This window comes from Sinocyclocheilus grahami, unplaced genomic scaffold (genome assembly GCF_001515645.1).
Source record: "Sinocyclocheilus grahami isolate Dianchi unplaced genomic scaffold, SAMN03320097.WGS_v1.1 scaffold32.1, whole genome shotgun sequence".
Taxonomy (NCBI): Eukaryota; Metazoa; Chordata; class Actinopteri; order Cypriniformes; family Cyprinidae; genus Sinocyclocheilus; species Sinocyclocheilus grahami.
The window spans coordinates 753,272-771,295 of record NW_015505211.1 but is presented as its reverse complement, the minus strand read 5'-3'; the positions used below and the strand labels follow the sequence as shown (position 1 = coordinate 771,295).

At 39.6% G+C, this 18,024-nt stretch overlaps 1 protein-coding gene across 1 annotated transcript in view; it reads left to right on the top strand.

Annotated features, from left to right (window-relative positions):
* Positions 1–18,024, top strand: part of LOC107576664 (mediator of RNA polymerase II transcription subunit 13-like) — a 115,670-nt gene that overhangs the window by 83,004 nt on the left and 14,642 nt on the right. The window contains exons 10-20 of the mRNA XM_016262810.1: positions 2,193–2,409; positions 7,178–7,208; positions 7,458–7,579; positions 7,895–7,985; positions 8,393–8,595; positions 8,938–9,137; positions 10,504–11,417; positions 14,548–14,715; positions 14,896–15,119; positions 16,423–16,612; positions 16,714–17,125. Of these exons, the coding sequence (XP_016118296.1) occupies positions 2,193–2,409; positions 7,178–7,208; positions 7,458–7,579; positions 7,895–7,985; positions 8,393–8,595; positions 8,938–9,137; positions 10,504–11,417; positions 14,548–14,715; positions 14,896–15,119; positions 16,423–16,612; positions 16,714–17,125 (2,772 nt within the window). The remainder of the gene's footprint in view (positions 1–2,192; positions 2,410–7,177; positions 7,209–7,457; positions 7,580–7,894; positions 7,986–8,392; positions 8,596–8,937; positions 9,138–10,503; positions 11,418–14,547; positions 14,716–14,895; positions 15,120–16,422; positions 16,613–16,713; positions 17,126–18,024) is intronic.

Below are 18,024 nucleotides of genomic sequence, written 5' to 3'. Positions count from 1 at the left end.
GGGGGGGCAAACACTTCTTCACACAGGGCCTTGTAGTTTTGGATTTTGTTTTCCCTTAATAAAAACCTTCATTTAAAAACTGCATGTTGTGTTTACTTGTTATCTTTGACTAATATTTAAATTTGTTTGATGATCTGAAACATTAAAGTTGTGACAAACATGCAAAAAAAAAAGATATCAGGAAGGGGGCCAACACTTTTTCACACCACTGTATATTGCTGCTGCCACACATCTAAAATAAACATGCAATTTATTTCCCAGCTGTTTACCGTCACAGACATAACTGACTGTTTTTGTAACTCGTGTGTTTTTAGTACTCGCATGCTGTCTGGTGGCCGCTTTGTCCATGTGCAAAACCGTATCTCAGAAGTTTAAACCCATATGGTTTATAACGCATGATTTCATCGCGATAAACATGATAATCAGAAGGAGCAGCAGCTCATTTGCATTTAAAGAGACAGGCCCGAAAAACAACGCATATCTGCTTCCACTCAAAATAGGCATTTTCAAAATTATATAATAAATGATCTGAGTATTTCGAGCTGAAACTTCACAGACACATTCTGGGGACGCCAGAGACTTATATTACAGATTGTAAAAAGGGGCATAATATTTCTCCTTTAATACATGTCTGCGTTAATGATATAGGCCTAATAAAATTTGAAAAGAATATCACACATTTCTGGCACAATACCATGGTGCAGTTAGTGTTGATACTACAGTAAATCCATGTTAAATGATGGCGATTTGTAGATGAAAAGCCTTCAGACTGTATTGTTACGGACATAGTTTCTCCTGTTTATCAGCACTGTTTCATCTGGCTTTAAACTAATTTAAATCACCAAGTCATTTGTGTTCTTTGACAAATTCAAGCGCTACACATTAGGGGTGGGAATCTTTAGGCACTTCACGATCTGATCTGATTCTGGGAGTCACGATCCGATTCCAAAATTATTCTTTATCTACATTTTTTCCTAATGAATTATTCTGCTGTGCAAATACATCTTTACAACTTTACATTTTAACCATAATTGCCGTTTCTATGCTTTTTGCTTATAGTTGGAATCTCTGTATGTCAGTACTGCCATCTTAAAAATAGCTAGGGGTGTGAATCTTCACTGGTTTCACGATTCAATTCAAATATCATTATCAACTCTATATCACGATGCGTCACATTCTCAGTTCTCAATATTACTGCACATGGTTACATTTTCATATAAATTTTATCAAATTTAATTTGTGCAATTTTTTTTATTATATAATATAAACAGACTTTTAAAAACAATTACTTATTTAAAATAAGTGTTCTTTAAGTATCCGAAAGTTTACAGACAATAGGCTAGTTGTGGGGTTTTCTTTTTTCCTCAGCATTATTGCCATTTGATTATTATTGATGAGATCATAGACAGTGGCAGCTTAAACAGGTTGCATTTACACTAATGCACAGATCTATTTCGATATATCAGATGTTCTGTCCTGCTCTGAAAACATAACTGACTGTATTTACATCAATTCCATATAAAAGTATTCAGAGATGCAAGTGCATTTAACCTCAGCCGTGATCGAGCTTCAGGACAACAAACACAAAGTACACGTGAAAGTCTGTCAGTGCGCGAGTTTCGTGCATCTAATAGTACTGCATTCCAAACAGCATATCTAAAGTAAAATACTGAAATAACGGCGGGTGGAAGCACACATTGTCAAGCAATGCGCACGTGTCTCACAGCGCAAATTCTGTGCAATGAAGCCCGCCGCGTCTCTAGTGTGCGCACGTGCCATTTGCGAGGGAAAAAAACAAGCTCAGAATCTATTCTGAAATTCAGTATCGCTGAAGAGAGAATCGAGATGCATCGGATAATCACATTTTTTCTCCCACCCCTACTTCACACTGGATCCCACAGCGATGTTTAGTGGTCACTTAACTGAGACATGTCAGCTAGTAAACTCATCTGCTCTTTTAAACTCGCGCTGCGCTGCTGTTTGAGCTTTGATCCGAACGGATAAATGGTCCATGTGGCACGGTTCAAATAAGTTACGCTGTTTCGTTCTGCTTTTGCCACATAAACATTATATTGAGCATTTATCGAACTCTTGTTATCGTTTTATTGAGGAATATTATAAAGCCCTATGATGGTATACAAGCAGTGTTATAATATTTTAGTCGTATTTTTTTTTTCTTTTGTCCTGTCCAGGTTAATGGTTGCCTCCAAAAGGCCGCTCAAGGTCTCAGATGAACGGATCCAGACGTACCTGCAGCGACAGAACCAGCACCTGGCTGCAGCCATCACAGACGGCGACCACGAGCCTGAGGTCGACCCCTACGCCTTTGTCGATGGAGATGTTAAGTTCACTTTCTCAGATAAGAAAGACAAAGCTGGGGGAGATAGAGAACCAGGGAAGAAGCACAAGGTGAGCAAAGTTTTTTGCTAGAGATATCCCATAATGCACTACTCTTTGGGCTAAACTAATGTTCAAAATGTTGGTGTTGGTAAGATTTTTTTCCTTTTTTTTTTTTTTTTTTAAGGTATTTTAAGCTCACAGAGGCTGCATCTAATTGATGAAAAATACAGTACAACAGTAATATTGTCAAAAAATATTACAATGACAATATTTTTTTAAATGTCATTTATTCCTGTGATGGCAAAGCTGAATTTACAGCAGCCATTACTGCAGTCTTCTGTGTCAGATGATCCTTCAGAAATCATTCTAATATGCTGATTTGGTTCTCAAGAAACATTATCATTGTTGAGAACTAGTTGTGCTGCTTAATATTTCTGTGAAAACCGTGAAGCCGTTTAAAAGAATAGCATGTTTTAAGCATAAATCTTCTGTAACATTATAAATGTCTTTACTAGCACTTTTGATAAATTTAATGCATCCTTACTGAATAAAGGTATTAATTGGAAAAAAAATTAAAAAAGCTTACGGACCTAAAACTTTTGAATGGTGAATGTAAGGGTGCTCTTCACTTTTCACAAGTTAGTTTCATTTTCAGTTGGAAGTACACAATGTTACGGAAATAGAATGAGTTGTGAATACCATTTCATCACATGGACACTTGTTCTGTGCAAAAATGAATTTTAGACACCGCAGATTCTACATTTGCAGTGTAGCATGTAATATGCTGGCATCATGTCTGCTGTCTTCAGCTCATGGGAGATTCCCATCTGAGATCTGAATCTGACACCGTCAAACGTGGAGGAGAGCATAGAGGGGGTGAACAAGTCTCTCCTATTCCTTTTGGATTTTCACACATACTTTAAGTGTTTTTTTGGCAGCTGCGAAGGATTAACAAAAATCAGCTTTGTCCTTCTGTACTCTGTTACTTCATTGTTTTGTAACAGCTTTTTTGGTACCTACTCTTACCTACACATCATTTGTGTGCCTTAGTAACCGTACAGCCACTTTTTGCTGTCACAGGAGAGGTTTAAGTAAGGTAGGCCATATGGTGCTGCACAAACTCATTTATAACACACATGTGTCTGTTATGTGTAAACACAAAGCAGCATTCATTTGTTGTAAAATACATAGTCTACATAGAAAATTGCCGACTTAACTCCTGTGCTCCACCCCAGGGTTCTGCTATCGATTATGGGGCGGAGTGATTTGCATGTACTGGCGTTTATTACAGAGTTGGTCATTAGGAAGTGAAGTCTGTGTACGGAGCAACAGATTACACTCTTTTTGCAGAGACGGCCTGCAGCATAATGAAATTATGCACAGCGTAATGAATCTTTGCATAGCATGCGGCTTGCATTGTAATGGTGGCTCTGAGATGTGTTGGTTGCATTAGGGGCATGTTAAGGGTCTGGAGAGGGTTTGTAAAGTGCTGAGGGAAAGCTGCAGTCCCATTAGCATGTGCTGTTTCTTATATTAGAATGTTATTTATTATTCTGTGCGTGGAAGATATAATTTGGTGGTAAACTATAAATATGCTTCCACTAGGGCTGTCGTGATTCGTCGATTCTATTCGATTTTTAAAAATCCAAAATACCGGAAGTGGCGCATTTCACGGACAAGAATCCATAATTAAGCATAACTGTAAATTCACAAACGCTACGATTTAATTAAATAATTATATGTGATGCAGTTAGGCGTGTAGGTATGTGCGTCTCTCAGCGGCTCCGTTCACAGTAAATGCTGTTCCACAGGAACTGTTATCATTTACATGTGTGGAGCGGCTCAAACTCCATCTCTGCATGTTGTTGAGAGTTTGGGTTTATTATAACGTTCATCTGGGAAAGCAACGTGCGCCATTTCATCAGATTTGTAAGGTAAATCATTTATAAATCCACGCAAACACAGGAGAATACATCATTATCTCGCGGTTTCAAAATAAAAGCTCAAACCCTCACTCTGAGTTTACACGTTTTGATGTCCACATATTCATTATAGGGATGTTAATTTTAACTGAAGAGACAGTATAAGTCATTATAATCCAAAATTATGTCCTCACTGGATGCAACACATTCCTCGTTTATAATGGGTTTTAATATTTTTGTCTCGTCGCTCCGGCCGGACTGGGCATCACAATATGGTAAGAGTTTTAACATTTCCGTCACACGCTTGAGGTATTCGGCCAATCACAACGCACTGGATAGCTGGCCAATCAGAGCACACCTCGCTTTTCAGAACGATGAGCTTTGTAAAAATCAACGTGTTTCAGAAAGGTGGGGCATAGAGGAGAAACAATAATGTACAGTATGTGGAAAATAATGTGTTTTTTGAGCCTTAAACACATTTCATTACACAAATACACAAAATAATGTTCTTTTTAGCAACATCATATGACCTCTTTAAATTACAGTGGTTATAGCATTTCTGTCGTAAAGAAATGGCCAAATATTAAAAATTAAGTGGACATTTGAATTAAATGATGCTTGGTCAATGTTAAACAAGTATTAGATCGCACAGTAATGTGTTAAAACAATCGTCAGGCCTTTGTTGTAATGCGTACTGTACATTAGCTTTTTGTCTCGTCGCTCCGGCCGGACTGGGCATCACAATATGGTAAGAGTTTTAACATTTCCGTCACACGCTTGAGGTATTCGGCCAATCACAACGCACTGGATAGCTGGCCAATCAGAGCACACCTCGCTTTTCAGAACGATGAGCTTTGTAAAAATCAACGTGTTTCAGAAAGGTGGGGCATAGAGGAGAAACAATAATGTACAGTATGTGGAAAATAATGTGTTTTTTGAGCCTTAAACACATTTCATTACACAAATACACAAAATAATGTTCTTTTTAGCAACATCATATGACCTCTTTAAATTACAGTGGTTATAGCATTTCTGTCGTAAAGAAATGGCCAAATATTAAAAATTAAGTGGACATTTGAATTAAATGATGCTTGGTCAATGTTAAACAAGTATTAGATCGCACAGTAATGTGTTAAAACAATCGTCAGGCCGTTGGCGCCCCCTACAGGCCTTTGTTGTAATGCGTACTGTACATTAGCTCTATTCACTGATCTATAATAGAGATTATATTGCATTTTATAATTATATATTGATCAGTGGCTTTATTACATTATAATGCAGTATTTTAACAGTTTTGTTCAATAAAACCATATGATTTCTTGCTTTTGATACTTTATTTGAACTAATTATTATTGCATTATTATTATAGTAAATTTAAAGACTGTTGTTCACTTAGCCTACATCTATTTTTATTACCACAAAAATTAATTATGAATTATAATATGTTATTATTAGTAGACCAGAACATGTGGTCATGTTGTCATTCTTACACTATAATACTGAACTTTGATTTCAGTGATTTGGACTATGACAGGGTTCCTCAAATCTTGCCCTGGAGGTCCAATGCGCTGCAGAGTTTAGCTCCAACCTTGATCAAACTCAGCTACCTGTGATTTTCTAATGATCCTGAAGACATTGATTAGCATGCTCAAGTGTGTTTGATTAGGGTTAGAGCTAAACTCTGCAGGAAAGTGGATCTCGTGGGCCAGATTTGAGGATCCCTGGACTATGAGATGGACACTTGCTGCTTGCACTCTGGTGCACTTTACTTTTGCTTTAAAAAAGGATTTCATAGAAATTTGGATTTCGTTTGGAGTTTCACTACTGAAGTCCTCTCTTCATCTCTTCATCATCTTTTTCATCATGCTGGAGATGTCTGTTTAAATCTGTAGTTTACACATTTCTAAGAGTACTTTTAATACTTAAAATTTTTAATAATAATAACTTTTAATAATAAAATTGTAATACTTGATTCTAGTGGACTCTAAACCTTGCATTTATTTAATGTGAAATCCCAACTGTTGGGGTTAATTGAAGCATATTTTTTCCCCCTTTGTAGTTGCACTCATAGTTGTAATGAACAGAAGCCCAGAACATGGGGATATATTGACATTAAGAACATGCTGACTTTCTCTGACTTTTGTAATTATTTTCTTTTTATTTCATTTTTATTAGGTTTGTTTACATTTTTACTCTTTTAGTTTTACATTTCGTCAATGGCTTGTTTACATTTATACTTTTTATGGTACACTACTGAATGGCAAAGTTGCAAGTTTAATAAAATGTTCTTTAAAATGGTTGATTTTTTTGTGTGTGGGAAATTAATCGTTTAGATTAATCGATAAATTAGTCGACAGATTAATCTAAATAAAAATAGTCGTTAGTGGCAGCCCTAGCTTCCTCACTCACTCACTCTTTGGTCGTCTCCTGTTTGTCTCTTTCGCCTCACTCTTCTTTTGCTGTCACCTTTTCTGATGTTTTGGCTGCTTCTGGGTGATTGTTAACCAACATATGATCACGAACTGACACACTCTGGACTGTTTTCATCTTGTGTTTTGTGGAAAAGTAAATCAGTGTGTGCCTAATTCTTAGATATTGAGGACTACTCTGAAAAGAAATAACATCTAAATTAACTGGTTTTATTCATGTCAAAAGTATCACCTAAATACATTAATCTGTACCAAACAGAACAATTTTAAGGGTTAAATCAAGTAGAAATAGCTCTTTGAGGTAACATTTGGAAGTCACCACTTTTTACAGTGTATGTTCTAGTTTTGTCTCAACTAATTTGCGATTGATAAGTGTCAAAGCACATTTTGGACCCTGCATATCTAATCTAACATAACCTTTGTGTGTCTGTGCATTATATAATGTGTTTTTTTTTAAACATTTGCTGTTATTTTGCTCTTTCACAGGGAGAAGATGGCAGTGCTGCACTATCAGATGGTAAGGACTGTCCTGTTACACTCCAGTGACTCTCATGAACCCCTCTTAAACCCTGAGCCCATTAATTTTATTTGAAATGGTTTCCCTGTTGACAGCCTGGGTCACTTTAGTGTATTGTTGCCCATAAAGGTTAAATGTGTTCACTGAGTGAGGAAAAGGGCTCGTCCTGATATGGTCTCAAGCCCAGGCTGTGGTTACACTAGATAAAGCTGGAGAACAAGCCTGTGTGTTAAGCTTTCTCTCTCTCAGATGCTCAGCTGGCTGCGGCCCATAACCGGGCTGCTTCCACCAGCCTCATACATGATTCAGACCTGGCAGTCTCATTCAAAGACCTGGACAACCTCTTCAACTCAGATGAGGACGAACAAACAGTTAGTATCAAGCTGTCTTTTTATTATCTCTTTCTATTTTGTGTCCCCTTTGTGCCACTGTGTGAAAATAAATTCTGCTGGTTTGGCAAATTTTCACAATGACGCGAGTGCTCGGAGCTGATTGCAGTTCATAATTAGATGTTAAAATATATCATCAATACCTAATTACTGTTAAAATTATCATTACTTGGCTATTTAAAAATAAGGGTATGTTGCAATGGAAATGTGGGTTTTTTGCCCTCTTTTAGAGGAATTGCTGTAATTTTAATGACATCATAGCTCTGATTTTTGGCTAATTTGTGTATTTCTCCATAGCCTGGAGCAAGGAGAGCTGTAAATGGAGCAGATGAGAAGTTTGGCAGCAAGGAGTCGAAGCCAGCCACACTGGACCCTGTCTCCTGTATAAGTGAGCACAGTCTGTTTCTATAAATATACAGGGTTTACTTCTTCATTCTAACTCTGTATACTGCTCCCTGCTGGCCATTGTGGCAATTTTTACATTGCTCGCAGACAAGCAGTAACATCATCATGCACATATTTTTTTGAGTGTGAACAGAATGTTTTCTTTAACATGCAAAAAAGGGCTCAGAAATACTATATGCTTTTTAATAAACCAAATCAAAACGTTTTTTTTTAAAGTTGTTTTGTAGAGCAACTTTGACATTTTGACAATAAGTCCTTTTGCTTTCCACAAGAATAAGTAGGAAATAGAGATGACTTAAAATTTTTTTTTTTGTTATAGATGTCTTGTGCATTATCCCCTGCATCCTTCCGTTTACATGTCATCTTTCCCTCTGCTCATCCATCCCTCAGGCACGGCTGATCTACACCAGATGTTCCCTACACCTCCGTCATTAGAGCAGCACAACATGGGTTACTCTCCCATGAACAAAGAGTATGGATGTATGGAGCCAGGCTCTGGCCTCAACACTCTAGATGGCCCTACTGCTCTGGGTGGTCAGTTTAAAATCGAGGTGGAGGAGAGTTTCTGCAGCCCCAAACCTTCTGAAATCAAGGTGAGACTAGTAAGACGACTGCTACACCATGTTCTAACCATGTGCAGTGCTGTACGTTTCCAGTGCTAAGTCATTTTTCTGTCTTCACTGACAGTGAAGTGCTTTAAAGAGCAACACAACCACAGCCAATCAGAATAAACTTCATGTTTGATATTATGAAAAAAACTTTTTTGGCAGCCATTTAAATGTTTTATGACCTCTAAACTTGTTGAAATTAGCTTGCATGCATTTACTCATTTAAGTGCTTTCTTTGTTAATTCATTTGTAAAAAATTATTGAATTGCTATAGAACGGGAATGGCATGACAGCAAATTGAATATGGTTTTCTCTCTCTCTCCCCAGGACTTCTCATTTGTGTACAAGCCTGACTTGTGTCAGCCGTTTGTGGGCTGTTCCATGTTTGCCCCCCTGAAGTCTTTGCCCAGTCAGTGCCTGCCCCCTATCAAACTGCCTGATGAGTGTGTTTACAGGCCCAGCTGGACAGTGGGAAAACTAGAGCTACTTAACTCTGTACCTGCTATGACCATTTTCAGCAAGGATGGGTGAGTTTCACATCTGGGGTGAAATGTACTGAACCTACTGTATGAACCACATATATCTTTATACAGACTTTTGTATGCACTAAGAGGGTCTCACAAAGAAATGTCTGGGCCATATTTCACCCCGAATTCAAAATGAAAATGATAAAATAAAAATATTGCTATTAAGATTTTGTTCATTCAGACAGTAAAGAAAAATTCCTTGCTAAATTCTCATTCAGCCATCTATTTGCCTTTAATTGTCATAAATTATGGTACAATGCAAAAAAGTTTATTTTCTGTGTGAAATATCTTTCCCTTTTGATCTTTGTGGTAAAATATAATTTTCTGCAAGATTCACCCAAGAACTGTATGTACAAACTCATGCTCTGTGGAATCAGTTGCACCCACACACCTCTTGTTCTTAGTAATGGCGAATAGAGAATAAAAGCAAAGAACAGGTGTTAACACACGGGTAATTAGCTAATCCATCTGCTGCCACTGTCCTTTTATTTTCTTATATTTAGAAGCTGCTTATCTCAGAGCTTCTTCACTGTCCACACTCAAGCTAACTCTGTTTCTCGTGGACTGGTTTATTTGAATAGCTGGTGTTAGCTCAGACGACCACATCTGATTGTTATTCACGTGGTGTTAATTCATAATCTTGTCGTCTGGTTTGCCGTTTCATGTGATGTTATGAACCTGTGTCAGGGTGAACTTCAGAAACACTTTCTTTCTGTTAGTCTGAAGTTAGACTTGAGTTATGCTGCTTGTATTGTCTCTATACTGCCGCTATATCAAAAGAGAGGAAAAAATAATCTGATATTTATTTTCATACATTAATCTCAGAGAGCAAAAAGAACACACTGTTCTTGGTCATTATTTTTGATGTCGGTAGAAATTTAGTGAAATCGAGAGAGGAGGGGGGGTGTTGCGAATGGTCGATGACAGGGTGATAAGTCTGGTCATAAAGTCCACATTTGTTTAAGTCAGAGCTGGTTAGTCGTCTTTTATAACCCACAGCAGCTGGGGGATTGGGCCACGTCTTCAAATGGGGACCTTCAAACGCCTGCCTGTTTTTAAAGGCCACACTCGGCCTTCTCACACTCACGCACACACTCCATGTGGCACAAGCTGTGCTTTCATTTCTCGCACAGCTGCCTGTTGGACCATCTGTCTAAAAATAGTTTCTTACTCCCACCCACCTAGAGGTCTTCTTAGGATACAAGTACAGTACTGCAGCTCATGATGTATGTCCGCTGTGTAATACCCAATAATCATCTATGGTAGTGAGAATAGACGAGATGATTTAAATGTCGTTCATTTGTTGTAGGGTTTGACTTCAATGATGTCCCAATTAACCTCTTGTCTTGTGCTTTTTGCACTCTAGTGAAAGCAATGCTATGGAACAAGAGTACATCCAGACGTACACCCCTCAGACCCACACGCCATTCTTGTCTAACAGTGCTCCGCCCAGCAACAGCGGCACGAGCATCCTCCCATCCCCTGCCACGCCTCGCTTCTCAGCTCCCACCCCTCGTACCCCAAGGACACCCCGGACCCCCAGAGGCCCAGCCAGTGTGCAAGGTTCCCTCAAATATGAGAACTCGGACCTGTACTCGCCAGCCTCGACGCCCTCCACCTGCAGGCCGCTCAACTCTGTCGAGCCTGCAACGGTTCCCTCCATCCCCGAAGCCCACAGCCTATACGTCAACCTCATCCTGTCAGAGTCTGTTATGAACCTGTTCAAGGATTGCAACTTCGACAGCTGCTGCATCTGTGTCTGCAACATGAACATCAAAGGCACTGACGTGGGCATCTACATCAGCGACCCAAACATGGAGGCCCAGTATCCCTGTGGGTGTGGCTTCAGTGCCGTCGTCAATCGGCGCTACGGTAATGGCTCTGGCCTCTTTCTGGAAGACGAGCTGGATATCATTGGACGGGGTTCGGACGTGAGCCAGGAGGCGGAGAAACGCTTTGAGGCGATACGGAGCATGTCGCTGGAGAAGACAGGGGGTGGAGGCAAGGATCGAGTCCCGGACGAGCTTATCTCTCTCCTGCAGGATCAGTGCACTAATCCCTTCTCCCCTATGCTGGCATTGGACCCAGAGGGACTGTCTTCCCAAGGGCCAGGGGGCACCACTGTACCATCATGTGTGCGTGTGGAGGAAAGGGACTTCCACAATGACTGTTACCTGGCTCTAGAACACGGGCGACAATTCATGGATAACATGTCTGGTGGGAAGGTGGATGAGACGCTGGTGAAGAGAACGTGTTTGCACCATTGGGCCAAACGCAGCGGTGAGAGATTAGAGCATGTTTGCCATTTGTTCACACTTCATTTATATTTACAATAAAAATCTACTTTATTTAAAATAGGTTTAGTTACCCAGATTTATTTATTTATTTATTTACTTTATTTTAAGTTTTGTTTTTTGCCTAAATTAAAACTTCGGTTTTGGTGTTTTTGGTAAAAGATTTTTTGTTGCATAATCTGTGTTCTACTTATGTTTATGTATTAGAGGTCGACCGATGTGGATTTTGCAGATACCGATAGCTAGGTTGTACTACACTGGCCGATACCGATTAATCAACAGATAGTTTTTAAAATGGATTCTGAATGAAAAAAAAGTACTAAACCATACTTTGTAAATGAATACAAATATTAATATTAAATATTAATGACATTGATTATAAAGTTAATAGTTCATTAATGTTAACAGAAGCAACTTTCAAAATGTATTAGTAACACACAAAGGCCATAGCATTGAAATTACATACATATGGATATTGTATGCATACTCTCACACTTTATTTGCTTCTATTTTAGGCGTTAAATTAGGCGTTGCATTCTATTCAAGCAGCGGTCCGAAACAGTTTAATTAATCACCAAATGGGCAAAAGTTCACTTCAAGAATGAGGTGAATCAAGTGGCATCAATGTGTTTGAAGTTCAGTGTTTGGAAAAAAAAACGGAACGAGAAAGCTCAATCTGTATATGAAGCATACAGACGCTATTAGAACCACAGAAAGAGAAACTTTTCACTGAAAAAAGCACAATCTTCCAGCCTAGGTTACATACATTAAAGAGCAGGTCATATGGGTTTTTGAAAAATATATCTTTTGCAGTTTATAATGTAGCTATCCTTAAATGAAAACAATCTGTGAAGTTGTTAATCAAAAAAGTGCATGATAAATAAAGATATTGTCTCTCAAAAGAGAGAGTCGATTCTGAATCGCCTTAACGAGTCATCATATTTTCGAATCTTTTGCCTGTTACCGGTATACGTCACTGGGTAACACATTTGCATAATCCTCGCCTGCCCGCGAAATATGAACAGAGTCTGACCTGCCCACAAACACTTCCGCTAGTTAGTGTGTTTACATCATGTTGAGAAGACGCTGTGTTCAAGGATACTACAGAAATACAATTCGAACCTTTTGTTGTGTGCATGTCATTTTACTGAGGACTGCTTCTCTTATCTTGGCTTTTATCTTCATTGGCTTCTAATCTTCTTAATTTGGACTAACAAGCTCTCCGAACCACAACCTGTAAGTACAATTGATACGTTATGTACATTTTCAATTGAGTGCTCAAAATATCAAGTTTTTGTGCTAATATGTGATGTATACCTAGTGCAGCTTTAGGTTTCCAAGTAAAGCACGATATTACTGTCTTACTAAAGTAGTTCTGGTAATTCGCTGTGAACCCACTATTTCCTAAGAATGTGTCGATTAATGTAGACTGATTAATCGACCCATTCACATTGAGTGTTGAGTGTAACTTCTAATTAATTTGTTTAATAACAAAGAATGTATGGTAGCACACAGACTTTATAATCAATGTGAAATTGCTGTTTATTTTGCTGCACCGTTAGTTATAGGGTTAATGCGAGAGAGACGAGTTAGTTAGGCTGGTTCTGCGTTCTGGTTAAAAGTTAAGACAGAGCGTCTTTTGTCTGTCGTTCTTTTAACATTACAGTATACATATTTTGGTTTCCAAACTGTATTGTTTCTTCAGTTAGTCACGTTAGCACTCAGCTAACATAGCCACCATTATTGTTTTAAGTGTTCACAATTTAGCAGCTAAACTGTAGCTGTGGGCACGATTCGCTTGCATAACTGTTTTTGTATTTTATGTCATTATTATAAGAACGGATTGGAGCACTATGTTATTGTTTTATGTAAAGGTGCTTTGTCAGGTAGCGCTTGCTAACTTGCTCAAGGACTCCTCTCTGTGCCAATCACAGCAGGCTTGGCCAGCTGACCAATCAGAGCAGAGTAGGCTTATGGAAGGGAAGGGTTTGCTCCAAACTTGCTTGGAACGAATCGTTTCGAAATCATTGGCAAATGACTCTAATATTAAATGTATATTCTGAGAAAATTACAATGTTTTCTGACCTTAGATGCATTTAAACCTGTTGTAGGGGACTCCAACACCATATTAGGACACTTCAAAATACCATATGACCTGCTCTTTAACAATAATTTAACAATAAAAAGCATGGCAGGATTTCCTTAAGCTGTATTCATGTCAGTGTGCTTTCTCACATCACTAGCTTTAAATATGCAATTTCGCTGGGTAACAAATGAATTAAAGTGACCAGCTGGATGTAAACTAATGCAAATAGATGGTAACAATCATGACATTAAGTACTTGCATGCATTTTGAAAGTGACATGACATGTGGCTAAGTATGGTTACCCATACTAGGAATTAGTGCTCTGCATTTAACCCATCCTAAGTGCACACACACAGCAGTGAACACCCACACACCGTGAACACACACCCGGAGCAGTGGGCAGCCATTGCTGCGGCGCCCGGGGAGCAGTTGGGGGTTCGGTGCCTTTCTCAAGGGCACCTCAGTCATGGTATTGAAGGTGGAAGAGAGCGCTGTACATTCACTCCCCCACCTACAATTCCTGCCGGACCTGAGACTCGAACTCGCAACCTTTGGGTTACGAATCCGACTCTCTAACCATTAGGCCACGATTTCCCCTGGTCCCATGGTTTAAACCCGCTTGAGGTTCTGCTAATGTTGGCATCCTCTCAGCCTGGATGGCAAACTACTGCTGTTCTTTCTCCACTAATGCAGCATCTAGTTAACAAATGACTTGGTAATGACATGAAAACATGCACTAGAGTAAACTGTATACACACCATTTCGTTGTCTCTGTTTTAAATCTTAAGCATCCCACTCCATGCAGCGCGCAGTCTCACGTGTCAAAACAATCAGCAGAGGCCGCTGTCGTACTGTATAATGACAGCGGACCCTTCTCAGCCGCTCTAGCATTTTTGCCGATTGTTCCAGCAATGGACTATCGGTGCTGATTAATTGGTCGACCTCTATTATATATGATAGTAAATCTTGAATATTGATAAATTTGAGTGTATGTATTAAACGCCCTCTCTTTCTCTCTCTCCCTCTATAGCAGTGGATGTGAGCGGCCTGTGCTCTCAGGATGTGTTGAGAGTTCTCCTCTCTCTTCAGCCTGTTCTTCAGGATGCCATCCAAAAGAAGAGGACTGTTCGCTCATGGGGAGTCCAGGGGCCTCTCACATGGCAGCAGTTTCACAAGATGGCTGGAAGAGGGTCTTATGGTGAGCAGGAAGGGCAGTTGTTGAGCAAAAAAGCCATCATGGTTTTTGGAGTGGAAATGATCAAAATTACGCATTGACAAGATTGTTAGTGGACTTTGAACTTGATGCCAGGGGCTACCTCAATACCACTCACCTCTCACTCTTAACTTTCACTTAATTTACTTCTTTGCTCTTCTCTAGGCACTGATGAGTCTCCGGAGCCGCTGCCCATTCCTACGTTCTTGGTTGGGTATGAGTATGACTTTGTGGTGCTGTCTCCCTTTGGCCTGCCGTACTGGGAGAAGTTACTGCTGGATCCCTTTGGCTCCCAGAGAGACGTGGGATATCTGGTCCTCTGCCCAGACAGCGATGCTCTCCTCTCTGGAGCCAAGAGCTTCTTCAAAGAGTTGACAGCAGTCTATGAGGTGAGAGAGTTTGTCAATCTTTAGTTTTCCAAAAGGAATTTTGTCTCACAGGTAGGGATGCTCCGATCCGCCTTTGTCGCCTCACAGGAAAATACAACAAAGTATATCGTTTACATGTAGCGCATCAATTCTGCATGTTATGTAAGACTCACTCTCGCTCTTTGCGCGTGTGAGAGAAAGAGACGGCGAGTCGTGCGCCTTCACACTAGCGCTTACGTTACGACAAATACACAAACACAGGTGCGCTGCGCATCCATTCAAATGAACTGAAAAATATCACAGATCGCTTGACGGAGAGTGAAACTCTGAAGCGCTCAGTCAGTGTTCTGTGAGTGAAAATATATCTGTGTTAATCATATACTCAGCCTCCAACTCACATACTGGCGAGTAAAATCTGAGAATTGATTAGCCATTGGCTAATATTAGACATCATTTAGTCACCCAGAGTGAAGATTTAGTCGCATATGCAAGTGATTTACTCGCAATGTAGAGGGTTGACAGTCTATGATGTTAAAAACTGCAAAGGTCAAAGGGAAGAGAAATTGATGCGTAGTGTATTATATCTGTGCAACAGTTATTGAGCCTTTCTTTTAACAGTTTTAAATTTCAGTTACTGTGCACGTTAAAAACTATTTATAGTCTTTTCTACGCCCGTGTTCTGTTCTCACAGAAAAAAAATCTCGGATTTGGATTGGCTCTCTCTGATCGATACCCGATCCGAGAAAAATGGCACTATCGGAGCCGATACCCGATATGAATATCGGATCGGCGCATCCCTACTCACAGGTCCACCTTACTTTTCAACACAGAAGTAAGCTATTTCCTGTGAATGGGCGAGACTTCCAATCCATTAGCCAATATGGGTAAATAACTAGAAGAATGTAGCAAACAGTAAAATATTTTTTACAACAAACCAGTGCTCATGATTACAACAATAAATTTAAAAATATGATGAATGCAGCAAACAGTAAAATATTTTTACAACAAACCAGTGTGGTCATGATTACAACAATAAATTAAAAAATATGATAACAAATACCAACATGAAGCAGCATAACTGACTGTTGTTGTACAGCCAAAAATAACTGAAAGTGGTTTACACCGGAAGCCTTGAAAATTTAAAAATAAGGTGTATATATATATACAGTAAATACAAACTACTCAACATGGTGCACATTTTTTTCAGATATGTACCAAAATGGATATTTCATGATTTTATAGCCACTGCATTTTTTTTTTTGCATTTCCTGGCTTCTCTGTGCTGCTTTCTGATTGTTTTTTTTTTTCTATTTCTGCCCAACAGTCTTGTAAGCTTGGTCAGCATCGACCAATCTCCAAAGTGCATGCTGATGGCATTGTTAGGGTGGGTGGAGCTACTGCCAATAAGCTCTCAGAGCAGCCAGTCAGTGATTGGTTCCTGAAAGCAGCTGGTGGCAGCAGTGATGCGTTTGCCAAGCTCAAACTGTTTGCCCAAGTCTGCAGACATGACCTCGGTAAGACCCATGTCTCTCTTTCTTCGTTATCCCTGCTGTCATGGAAATATTTCAAAGAGTATTTGTCTCACTAATCTTCATCTTGTTCCCTGTTTCTTCAGCACCATACCTCGCTACACAGCCATTGGACAGCACTCTCTTCATTCAGCCAACCCCTGTCCCTTCCTCCACCCAGTCATCTTCCTTGCAATCCTCAGGCTCCGCCTCATCAAACTCGCAAACCTCAATAGCCTCTGGAGGCTCCGCCCTCAACAACAACAGTGCTGCCAGCAACAGTGGCTCAGGCCTGCCAGGCAACACCAATAACACCCCCTCCTCCTCAGGCCCTCAGGGCAGCAACATCCAGTCTGCCAAGCCCAGCTCCTTCCCTCCCTTTGGAAGCATGGGAGTCCAAGGTAACAACTCCCAGTCTGGGGCTCTGGGCCAGCAGGCTGTCACCCAGAACTCAAGCCTCTCTGGAGACAATTCAGCTGACAACAGCCAGACTCAGGGGCCATCTGAACCACCAGAGAGGTACACAATGTATTTGTTGCCTTTTCCTGTCTTAATCATATCAGGGTGTCCGCGGGACCTTAAAAAGTCTTAAGTCTTAAATAACGATTTCCTAATATAAGGCCTTAAAAAGTCTTAAAATGTCTTAAATTCGGATTCGATGGATCTTAATTTTTTTTGGTCTCATTACCGCTAAAATATCTTCAGTCTGTGACGGACCTAATGACTTTACAATCACTGGACAGACCGAAGATTTTTTCTTCCCGCGGTAAATTACTGTGTCATCAGAGAGAATTGCAGTAAGCTAGCAGAATACAGAATACAAGCTCGCGCTGAGGCTCACTGTTTGTCTCGAGACTTCAGAACAAATGAGCGTGACAGCACACACAAACTCAGAAGAAACACACTGAGGTAAAAATTCTAAATGTTTAGTTTATTCATAACATGATATAGTTAAATAACACCATGATAAGTGAGCTATTTTGCTCAATAGTCTCACGATGCAAAACAACATTCAAAACACCTACGTTACAGAGTGCACGCATTACGTGAAGTCTAGTGCGTGTGCGTATTTGCAGTGCGCTCTGCCTGATCATTGCATGATTCAGTCTATTAAAATACATTCAGAATGATCACAAATTTAAGACATGGGGGCAGAAAATGTGTATATTTATACTCAAGTTCACACGGAAGAGTGCCTTTTTTCTCCAAAAATTACCATATACAAAAAAGATATATTGATTTTTTACAACAGTTCAATAAATTAGAAGTTTTATTATGAGACTTACGTTTTAGACACCATATTGCTTGTTTTTGCTCTATTTCGCCAACAAAAATAATTCCAAACAAAGCCACAGCGCTGTTTTGCATCTCTGAGTAACATGACGGTGTTTCGTTCCCGAATGAATCAACTGTTTAAA